The sequence below is a fragment of the Acipenser ruthenus genome, chromosome 15, assembly GCF_902713425.1.
Source record: "Acipenser ruthenus chromosome 15, fAciRut3.2 maternal haplotype, whole genome shotgun sequence".
Classification (NCBI taxonomy): Eukaryota; Metazoa; Chordata; class Actinopteri; order Acipenseriformes; family Acipenseridae; genus Acipenser; species Acipenser ruthenus.
This window is the reverse complement of record NC_081203.1, coordinates 26,462,667-26,475,133: the sequence shown is the minus strand read 5'-3', so window position 1 is coordinate 26,475,133 and position 12,467 is coordinate 26,462,667. Positions and strand designations below refer to the sequence as shown.

Sequence of the window (12,467 nt, the reverse complement as noted above, 5' to 3'; positions counted from 1 at the left end):
CCCTTGAGCATGGTACTTTACCTAGATTGCTCCAGTAAAAACCCAACTGTATAAATGGGTAATAATATGTGTGGTATCTTGTAACAATTGTAAGTTGCCCTGGATAATGGCGTCTGCTAAGAAATAAATAATAATAAAAAATGAAGTACTTCCTTGTCATTGCTCCCATTCTATTTTAGGAGTCAGTATTTTAATCAATAAAAATAAAGTATGAAGAAATGCTTTTTATAAGTTTATTGTGGCTTTCTTGTCATAGTATAATACCCTTGAATTACATGGCACTGTAACAGTGAACACACACGCATACACCCATAGTGGGATCTATTCAATGGATCTAAACAGTGACCAATGTTAGTACCAACAGTATTTAAATCAATTCAAGTTTTAAATTTTGTAAAAGAAAGAAATGCATTAATTAAGCTCACAGTTGTTTCATTGGTGGTGGTATAAACACATAGTTTGTAATGGGGGTCTCTTTTTCATTTTTTCTTTAGAACCCACATATAAAATGTAGATGTAATTTAGTCACAATATACTGTTTGTGGTACTGTCTGAGACCCTGGCACTGAAATTTGAGACGTCTGTCGAGCCACCCGATTCAGTGCCACTCGTACAAAGATCTTCCTGGTGCATGTAATAGCAGCATCTGTCTTGTGCCCACCAACATACAATCATACTGGTGCTTGCATCACTGTAAACACGAGCAGACTCAATAACATGTCAAAAACACTAATAACTTGCCAATTTGAAGCGCTGGAACATTGATCAGGGGGTTGAGACTTTATGGCATTGTAGCCCTCAGCCTATGGGCAGAGCCTGATTTGCATTTTTTCCTCATTTGATAGACGATTTGAAATCCACTGATGACACAACACTAGTGACTGCTGGAAAAGATAAGCTGGTGTGTCCGTAGAGTCTTTAGACTGCTGCTTTAGTAGAGTAGGTATAGTATAGCCTGTGCAAAAATGACACAGCTGTAGTGTGTCAGCAATGTGGAGATACAATTCAAGCAACCATGAACCATGTAAAAATGATTTAGAGCAGTCCTGCCGGCTTTTAAATAACTCAGAAGGAATGAGACCAGTGTGTATACTATCGGCTGACTGGAAGGATTCAGCATAGTTAACCTAACAATCTGTCGTCTTCTGTGTATGTCTGTGACAAGAATCTGAGATTACAGGTTATTTTATTTAACATTTAAGTCTTGTCTATATAAAAGTTCTGGAAGTTTTTGCTCTGAAGCCATAAATATTTATTCTCTACCGGTTCTAACTGTCTAGAAAGCATAAAAGGTTTGTTTTTAGAACAGTTCTGCATGCCATACCTGCCTGTAAAGCACAGCATGATTCTAATAAGTTGTTTAAATAAACACAGGCTGTAAATGTAACTTGGGCATGGATAAAGACCCCACCCTCTGAAGAGGCAAGACTTGTGAATGGCCTATGTCACTGTCTTTGGGGTCTGATTTTGGCCATACAGTCATTTTACCTTTCTTTCTGGTGTGATTCACTGTGTGTGCATTGCAGATTTTAGTGTTCTCAATCCTTTCCCATTAGATCAATTGCTCCACCTTCCCTTTGCAGATTGTAATTGTTGAACCTTGAAGTGGTCAAAGGATGTCATAAGACATTTTGGTGGGTTTTCACCCACTTAAAAAAAAAAAAAAAAGTTTTTTTTTTGTTTTTATTTTGTACTGGATCTAATTAGGGAAGTAGTTCATTTTCTAAAGCCCCTTTCACACTGGCACTCCTACACGGGTCCAGACCCGAGTTCTGGCTACCCAGGTCACAATCCTGTATAGTGTGAAACCATGTACCTGGGTCGTACCTGGGTTAACCTGGGTCCCAGTGACCCACCTCAGGATGTGGGTTGGCACGCTTTAACCCGGGTGGAGCGAGACAAAATGCATGACGCCGGATGAAATAACAAACAGCCACACCTGCGTGAAGGTTTCACTTCCTCAAAGAACGTTTTTGTTTATTCTGTTTAGCTATATTTTTGTTGCTTGAGACACACCATGAGCTAGATTGCAACAGATCAAAAACAGTGTGAAATCGTGTAGCCGACTCACATGACCCGGGTAGATTCCGACCCGGGTAGAGCATGCCAGTGTGAAAGTGGCTTAAGATAGCATTCTTAGCAGTGATAATGGATTGGCTGAAACAATCAGTAGATCATTTTTACAGGAACTTACATAAACACATATACATGTAGGTAGATAGATAGATAGATAGATAGGTAGATAGATAGATAGATAGATAGATAGATAGATAGATTACACTTCAATAATTATAATATATTAATTGGTTCATTAAGGATGTGAATCAAAGTTTAAACTTATATTTTCAATCAAAAAGTAACCTTTTATTAGTATTTACAGTCTTCATTTGAAATATTTTGAAAAAGTGAATATCAGTGCAAGATCCTCCTAAAATGGGACCTCTTTGATTAAACGTTTAAAATACAGCCTAAACTTTTAGAGCCTTATTCATAATAGTCATTGGCTCAGGAAGCTTAAAAATAGCTGTATTCAATAATATAGCAGGCAAACCCTGATTTACTGTCCCTTTTTTCTTTAATTACAGGACTACCAAACATGGCTAGATCTGCGGGACCTTGAATGTAAAATGGGAGAGCGCTATATTACTCACGAGAGCGACGACTCACGCTGGGAGCAGTTTGCAGGACAGCATGGCCTGCAGTATCCACCACACCTGGTGAACAAGCACACAGACTGCAGCGAGGAGCCAGAGACAGAGGAGGCCGAGATGAGGGCCCTCAGCGAGCGCGTCAGCATCCTCTAAACAACAACACGGACCTCTTACACTGTGGAATTAATAAAAGACAACCGCCAGCTTTAACTTTTGCCTTGCAAAAACTGCCGTCCCACCAAAAATAGCACAATCTAGAATGTACTCTTGCCATCTTCTTAACATTGTAAAGTATTACCCATCTCAGTTTCCCAACTCCTCAAAGAACGGTTGTGTCGTCTTGATGCTAGTATGTGAAATCGACAACTGTTTCTCTCAACACAAGAGCTATCATTGTCTGTCATTTGTTTCCAGATTTTTTTCTGTCAAACAAAGAATGTTGTAAAGTGTGCCTTTGCTTGTATTACCCTGATATGTCACCTTGAATAGTATTGTCTTTGTAAATTATTATTATTATTATTATTATTATTATTATTATTATTATTATTATTATTATTATTATTATTGTTATTGTTATTATTATTATTAGCAGTATTGTAAGCAACCTTTTCAGAACCTAGGTTTTGTCTGCTGTTCAGGAGCATTGTCTTACTCCTTTAGATCAACTGATCCATGAAGAAGGCAGTCTTTGTTTTCACAGAAGACCGTCAGAACGCTGTCTTTTAAAAGAGAAGTAAATTATGAGCAAACGGGTCAAACCTAACTGTACAATTATAGCGCAAGTGCTTTATGTAAAAAGCAAGCCTTAATGCCTTAGAAACATGTTAATTGCAGGATAGTTCTGATGAAATGACATCCCTTTTCTTAAAGATGGATCTTAATGCAGTTCAGCAGCTTGTTATCACGTGGCCTCTTTGTGGAAGTTTTCAATAAAAGTCTTGTCAAGATTTCTGTTGGTGAAGTAGATCATTACATCACATTTGAATCTGCAAGATGTGTTTCATTATTGTTTTATATATTTTCAAATTACTGTGCAGTATCACTTCTATAACCAGTGCTGTTTATATTAATATATTGTAGTATTGCATTAGTTTCTCTTCCTTTGGGGTCTCCACATATTAGTGATTAAGTCTTGTAACAATCCACATATATCTGCCAGCGCTCATCTTGGAATTATTAAGCAAAAAAAGCTTCAACTTTCTCTCCAAAGCCTTCCCATGAGCTTTCTGACATCTTAATTATGATTGATCCTGTAGATCCATGCCCATTTTGGTTATCTGAACCTTTTGATGTTAGGGTCTGTGATTTGGAAATTGTGCAACTTTTACAAGAAGCGATTTTGCACAGAATGGTAGTATTGGACCTTTAACATTTTCAATGTTTCTGAGCTATGCTGCAGCAATATTGATTCTCATAGTATATTTATGGGATTATGAGGGTCTGTGTATGGGTTGTATTGGCACTCCCAGCCTGTAAACAGACTTTGGCATTCAGCCTCGATCCATTTACTTCTACTCCTAACAGTATTCTGCACATGCACAGAAATGTAGCTCCCTATAAAGCTATACTGTAACAGATTGACATGGCCACTTACTGGCAAGTGCCCTCCTAAATGTCAGTTTACTGACCGTCTTAATAACATGCACTTTTAACTGTATTCTGTAGATCACAGTAATCCCTTTTTATTTCAATTGTAAGTATAACCAGGTGTATTTACATTTAGTCTTACAGAGTAAAGTCTTTAAGCAGAATCAGATACAGATTACCCCATCCCCCACCCCCTTGCACAATATCAGAGACCACCAAAGACTATAAGATCCCCACAACAAGAGTTACGTGAACATTATAAATCCAAGGATCAAACAGTAAATGACTGTTTTCACTTAAATCAGCTTCTGAAGATCCTTCTGATCAATCCTCAATTATCTAATACCACCTTACAGGTAAAAACAATCCTTCCACCTTTATTCATGTTTAGATATTGACTTAATTAATTACTTACAGTACGTACCTATTAAACCTGATCTCAAGAAGGAAACGATGACCTGATAACAAACTCAGTGAAAACAGCAAGTAACAATTGTGCCAATTTTCTTTTCATTTGCAATTAATCTGAAAGTGAAAATTGTCAGTAGATGGGTTTATCAGGAGGCTTGTTTTTCTAAACCCTTTTCTACCTTAAGGTTAATGTCCCAGTAGTGTTAGCTGATTTACATTAAAACGAAGCTGGGCTGTTAACTTACAATTTAAAAATATTACAGTGTAGGTGGTAACATTATTCCTTCATATATGCATCTACATCTACAACTACATTGTAAACAAACTGCCAACATGGTCTTTGTGATGCGGTATCATAGTGTATTTTACCTTTGTGACCCAATAACAAAACAGATACAGTGCCTGTCAACTGAGAATTATTTTAAGGACCATCCAAGCCTGAGTACGTGTGTGTGTGTGTGTGTGTGTGTGTGTGTGTGTGTGTGTGTGTGTGTGTGTGTATTGCAGACTACAAGAGAAATCTACAGTCTAAATCGTGAAATTCTGAAGTGATGAATAAAAGTAAATATGAAGATGAAGTAAAGCTAGGTTTAAAGACCCACAAGGTCATTCAGCGCTAACCATGAGGACACTTCCTGTTTTATCCAGGGGCATCCACTGTAATCTTAAGCCAACTCATTCATCCCTCCCCATTATGTCTGCCCAATCTCACACAGGCAGACATAACACAAATCAGGCTCAGTTGGAGGTTTTAATTACTTGCACATGTTGATTGGCGGAGTACTAAAATGGGAAGACTGGGGTTAGAAAATGGTGGACTTCAAGAGTAGGGGAAGTGTATATTAAAAAGACAAACATTAGTATTAAAATCCCTTATTGCTGGATAACCTTGTACACCTGGAGGGCTTTATGTGGATGCAAAAAAAACAATGCTGTTAAAATACTACGGAAATGCCTTCCTGTAACCCATTACACACGTTCACAACAGATAACACTGCTTGGTTGTGTGACATGTTGATGTAAATACTTAATTGACAAAGGACCAAACAAAAATTCAAATGTGTACAGGTACAAGCACTCAAGGACCATGTAATTGTATATCCTTGCTCATTTTTAGAACCTTGGGTGTCTCTGCTCTGCATTTTTACCTTTGGGACTGCAAACTGGTTAAATCATTATCTATTTCTAATGAGGATTTATACTCATAGTTTAGGCAAGAGACCAAAGTTAAGCTGCAGTTAATATTTTATACTCTCAACTTTTTTTTAATGAAACTGTATCCTACATCCTTGGATAGCTTAATAAATTAAATTCTATCCTACTCAACCTACTCATCAGTAAACTAGCTTGTTTTTTTTTTTTTTATATAATTCAGGTCAGATACCACATATTAACATCACAGTGAGTGGGATAATGGAAAATGTGTGATTAAACATCCACTAGAAAACGAACCACAAAGTGAAAAAGAAAAAGTTTACTTTAGTGATTTAAAAGAAATGTTGTGCCATTTGTTATCATACTATTTCTATTATGTAATAATTATCACTGAAGGTATGGGTATGGTTTGTGGGTTTAGATGTTAAAGTGATATATTCAACAATATGTTTGTATTATAAGATTGCATGTATGTTATTTAAAAATGTAATAAAAAATATTTAAGTATAAAAAAGGTTATTTCTGCATATTGCTCAATAAAGTTTCTCCTTGCTTTCAACCAAGCAATAACATGTAGTATATATTTCCCTGACAATGCCGTGCAAAGTAAGAGCTTCCTGTATCATGTGAAAGTATATAAACATGTCCTGTAAAAATGTAACATGAAAACAATAAGACACGTGAAGGCGTGGATTGTACTGATATAACGCACCCTTCAGGTATGCTGTGATGCTCAAGGCACAGCACAGACCTTCAGCCACCTGAGGAGGGGGTTGTGCTGATGGACAGAATAACACTTTACCATATATCCTCAGATTCTTGTCAATAACTTGTGATAAAGAATGACCAGGCTTCATCTCAAATGAATAAACTATACTCCATGTAAAAATGTACAGTGCAGTTGTGTCTGATACGGCAGGCCAGGGTAGACTGTTAAAAAGGGGCAAGGACAGAAAATTAAAGGGGGGGTTGAATCTAGCTGAGCTGAAAGGTGGGTGAGCAATTTAGACTTAAAACTCCTGTTTGTTTAGTTCAAGCGCAACACAGTTCACTACTCCACTGTACTACAGTACTTAATGCACTAGGAGGGTGGATGAAAATACTGAAGTCTGAGCCCCCTGCAACCAGTGTGCTTGGATGATGGTTACAGTATTTAACTGTATGAAAATAGTGAGAAGAGCTGCTCAACACCTCGAATATAAACCATTACATATCATATAGAGAGCTTATCTTTTTACTTAAAGCAAAAATAAAGTACATAATGTGGACAGAAAGAGCTCTTTATCTGTATCATGTTAGTACCTTAAAAATGACCAGTTAAACCAAATCAGATTCATTCACTTGGCCCTAGCAATGCAATACCTTATGAAAACCCTATGGGAATTCTTTTTATAAAGGAAAACTTAGATACTCAGGATCTTCTACTGGAAAACAGGTCCTTACAAAAGCTCTCCTTTGAATTTTTAGGACACTGTGGTGGGGCAGATTTGGCAAATGCCATTTAGTGACCAGGACTTTCTCGCCCCCTTGTGGTATTTTAGCTTCACGAATGAGGTGGGGTGTAAGCTATTTTGGAATGTTTCATATCATAAAGGTGCATTCACTGAAATATAATTCATGGCTGAGTGATCACAACATTCTTCCACAGTTTACCTTCTGTCGACTCTGCTTAATCACAAAACAGACATTGTTGGCTTATCAGTTACATTATACAAGGTAGTCTGAGCTACATGAACACAAGCTTCCTCTCTCAATGAAGTGTGTGTCATACACTTGCTTCTACCAATAGCAGCAAAGCTTTGTATTAACTTAGGGAAGCAAGCCAAAAACAACAGATTGTACAATGACAATATTTTACAAGAAACACCTTTGAAGATATCATTGTCATCATGGTTTATTACATTCTATTCTAACAGGTAACAGTACTGTTTTACATTGTAAAGTAGATACATGTGTACCTCTAGACATGATTGGTAAGTTAACCAGGGGTCAGTAGCTAAAACAATAACATTTAATAAATCAATCGCCATTTTAATAATAAAGCTGAAAAATTACTGAAAGCAACACGTCAGAGATATATACGTTTCAACATAATATACCAAAACGCTTCTTTAGAACGCTGGGGGGAAAAAGTAATACAACAAGCCGAACGCATTGAAAATCTGATTCGTCGTTAATATCTTTCTGCCGCCAGATGGCACTCCAAGCAAAACAATTTCTTCACCCATTAGACCCAACCAAAAGAATCTTGACAACATTATTATTGTATTTTCTGTTGGCATCTGCGATAAATTATCTAAACTTAACACATGTTCCCAACGCAAATTGTAAACACTGAGGTAACTGAGAATCAAACTCTGAATGCGTCAAATAAACGACTCAATATATATATATATATATATATATATATATATATATATATATATATATATATATATATATATAGACACACACACACACACACGAAAGGAATTGCCTTTAAAAACTGAAATATGGCGATGAACAATCATCGGATATTTACAAAAAAAATTGTAATATTGTAATATAATGTAATCGAAATTATATATATATATATATATATATATATATATATATATATATATATATATATATATATATATATATATGGATACGCGACGTTGGTTATTTAAATAATTATCCGATACAGTAGGTGTGAAAACAGAAATGTCAAAAATAATTTTTATCTTACAACCGTATTATTAAAATTGAAACAGAACCATATCCGATGCAAATTAAATTATGTTCTGATAATAATCTCGATAGCGATTAAATGTATCGATGATCTATCTATCTATCTATCTATCTATCTATCTATCTAGGCCTATCTATAAATAAGATAGGACAAAGGTGTTACAAAACGCACTAAACGTAACAAACAAACAAAATATGATTCGCATTCACAAATAGGATCTGTATTAACAAATGAATACGCAAGAATACTGTAGGTTTAGTACCTTGATAATGCAATATTGGGACAGTAGCGAGAATGCGCACGTTTTACGCGACCCTAATTCATGATTCAAAGCTGCAGCATAAAAAGGACGCCAGTGAATGTATGTCATAAATATATTTAGGTCTATACATGTTTGTTTTAATTGGATAGCACATTCGTTGTTTAATAGTGTGAACATACGAATGACTTAAATACTGATATCTTTCGACTTTTCTTTTTTTTAACAGTTAATATATATAACAGCGATTACTGCTTTCAGAAATCCAATTAACGAAGCAGTATTAGTGTTTGGTTAATTTTGGTAAGCACACTGATTATCATATCGGATCTGTTGTACATTAAGACCCTAATATTCCTAGTTGTTTGGTAAAGTGCACCTGTGAAAACAAAAGAAGAGGTTTCACACCTCATACTTTTAAGCCTTAGGTAAGGAAGTCAGTGTTGTGCGACCGCACAGAGGAAAACGTGCAACATGAAACCAGGCCACTGTGAGCAGAGTAAATGAGAACCCTCTGGGTACCAACAGCCTTTTGTTTGACATGATTAAATCCTCTTTGTTTCATACATACATCAATGCAAAAACAAACAGTCAACTCGAGATAAAGGAAGGATTGCAATACTTTTTTTTTTTTTTGCATCTGGCTTTTACGGCTCTTGGATACCTAAATAAACTACAACGCTTCAGATACAATCGATGGAACCTGGAAGCAGGTGTACGAGAAAACGTTTGCCTCCAATAGGTGTAAACCACATGACAGGAACCCGATCCAACGATAAGAAGGACGGATTCTTACTTCGCTGTCAAATTAATTCCTCTACAAATCAAGCCTCTGAAACTTACATCTCAGACGTCTGTGAGCCGCGGAAACCTTTCGATTGAAAATAAACATCTATGTGGTCCAGGCAAACATAAAACCTTAAAATACAGTATATAAAGAAGCCTACTAAGACACATACTTAAATAATTAAATCATCTTAAATCAGAGACAGATCTTCATTTTAACAAATGAAAGCGTGTATTAATTTTCATTAAATAACAGATAACGCATCGGATGAAACTATGCTGACTGATCTCCCCAGCTGAGATCCTATATGTAACAGAAGCAGTAAGCAATTACATATGATAATTTGGTTATATCAGTGGGTGAAACTAACAATACCTAGAAGCAATAAGCTACCTTTTTGCTTCCCACAACCAGTAATTACATGTTTATTATTCACACACCATCGGAATGTGTGTGTTCTAGTAAAATCACCCGTTTCAAACCACGCGTTTCATTTGTATTAGATGCTTACACTCGTCTCTTTATTTTTTCTGTATATGTGGTGGTTCGTTTTCTAATCCATTTTATCACACTTCGATATATTACACATAATATGTATATATTACTGTGATGGTTTACATTATAATCTGATAACAAAATAATTAAAACGCAATTGGAAAATGTTATGTAGTATATGGGCATGTTGATTTGCAGGGTGTTTTGTCAGAAAAAATAATCATGCTATTCGAATAAATCTATTCGTCAGATTTGGCCAATTCCCACTTCTAAAATCCTCGTATTTCGTGGTTCTCGGTTTAAGGGAAAGGAAGCATTCACCTTAATATATATATATATATATATATATATATATATATATATATATATATATATATATATATATATATATATATACAACATGTAACAAAATTAGTACAAATATTACCTTTTATGAAAAAGTATAGAAAACTATTGCTTACAAATACAAGTATTGTTACCTATTAAAGTGACATATAAGTTAAATATATGTATATCGTTCTTCAAATCAATTCTTCAAATCGCGATGAAAATTTTAATAAAAGGCAAACGTGCGCAGCTTTCGAATATATTGTTGTTAGCCGTAGCCTAGTGGTAACTTTATTCAGTTTGTAAGCTCTGACATTGTTGCTGGCATGTTAATGAGAAGTCACAGTTCCATTTATAATAAGCCATATGCTCTACAGCATATTGCGAGAAAGGGTAGAACGTGATTGTTGCCTAGTAACTCATGTATTCATTCTGCCAGTGTTGGCACAGATAATTTCACTTATAGGAAAACAAGTATAATAGTTTCCCACATCTGAATTATTTAGTGTTTCTGTTAGAAAACAATAGCAAAACAATACAATATTTCTTATGTGTTCATTTTGACATACATACAGAGCATACACGAGCAAAAACCAATGCCGAATAGAGAAAAAAAAAATCAAAAAACAGCCAGTCCTAACATCGGATTATTAATTTCAACAGAGAATTGAACGAAATTGAACAATATTGTTTACGTTGACGGCTTTTAAAACGTTCCAAAAACGATTGATATGTTTATGTTGGCACGACGCTGCATTTGTTTGTTTGAAGATATAGTATAGGCTATGCGTTTTTTGTTTAGATAGATCGCCAATACGGGTACCTATAATTGTATATATTTAACAGTTTATACAACCCAACTCTATTTGAGGATTAGCCTATACAATATATTTGTTTTTATTTAACTGACACCTTTGCAGTGATTCAATGATAGATAACAATTTAACCCTAATAATCCCTTCAGATTAAACCAGAGAAACTCTGATGGACTCGTGGCGGGCAGCATCCTTTATCCCCAAGTAATTCTTAAAGTGAACAGTTAATCCATTGCGGTGATGAAAGAGAAAATCGTTGAGAGGAAAGGCAGGTTCCTGTTTTTAGAACCTGCACTGCACCTGCAGTGGTATCAGCGCTACTCATCCTTGAAGGCATTCTGCCCCTGTAAACACACGGGATCTTCACAACAAACAGTTTACATGTGTGAGGTACACCGGCCATACACTCGGGTAAGTGGAATCACATTCCAACTATCTCTTTATCATAGAATAACAAACATTAAATAGAAGACGAATTGCCCTTCTTGTGTTTTTTCCAAATGTCATTCAATTCTTGACAGTTTTTATGCATATAATCTTTAAAGGTGATCAAAAGCCCCATACACATTAATTAATTAATTAATTAATTTTTAAAAATAATAATGGTGGTGCTTTAAAAGCGAAAACAAACAAACAAACCAAATAATACGAATACATAAATAAATAACACCAAATCTTTCGGCACCATATTATTACATAAACTTAAAGCTTCTGCATTATATACGAGTGTGTCAGAACATGAATAGTAATAACATTTTGTCTTTATGTTTCATCCCATTTCTGAACCCATCACCTTATAATGCAGCATGCGCAATAACCAAATGTAAGGGTCTACGCTTATGTTAACATTCGTACTATTATTATTATTATTATTATTATTATTATTATTATTATTATTATTATTATTATTATTATTATTATTATATTCTTTTTTTTAATATTGTCAGAGTAATGTACAGGCATATGCTTTTGGGGCATTTATCATTGTATTCTATATTGTTTGTGCAGAAATGCATTTGTTGGTGGTTATGCACAGGACCGCAAAACTGAACCACACCGACATCCAATCTCACGCCGATAAGGACTGTGCATTAACACGCTGCAAAGTGTTCCAGCCTACCAGAGCGCTGCATTGTTGTTCTTTCCTGAGTTTCACAGCACCTACACTGTCACATTAGAAAACCGCAATCAAATTGCATCACCGTTTCCCTTTCTAAAAATGAATGAACACAGCACACTGCCATCGAGACAGAAAAACAACTACACT

The 12,467-nt window shown here is 35.4% G+C and overlaps 1 protein-coding gene across 4 annotated transcripts in view; it reads left to right on the top strand.

Moving 5' to 3' along the window:
- LOC117422593 (serine/threonine-protein kinase D1) overlaps nt 1–3,598 on the top strand; it is a 73,327-nt gene extending 69,729 nt beyond the window's left edge. For all 4 annotated transcript variants that reach the window (XM_058987640.1, XM_058987642.1, XM_058987639.1 and 1 more), the window contains one exon: nt 2,586–3,598. In XM_058987640.1, coding sequence (XP_058843623.1) covers nt 2,586–2,804 — 219 coding nt within the window. In that variant the 3' untranslated portion in view covers nt 2,805–3,598. The remainder of the gene's footprint in view (nt 1–2,585) is intronic.
- The last annotated feature ends 8,869 nt before the right edge of the window (nt 3,599–12,467 follow it).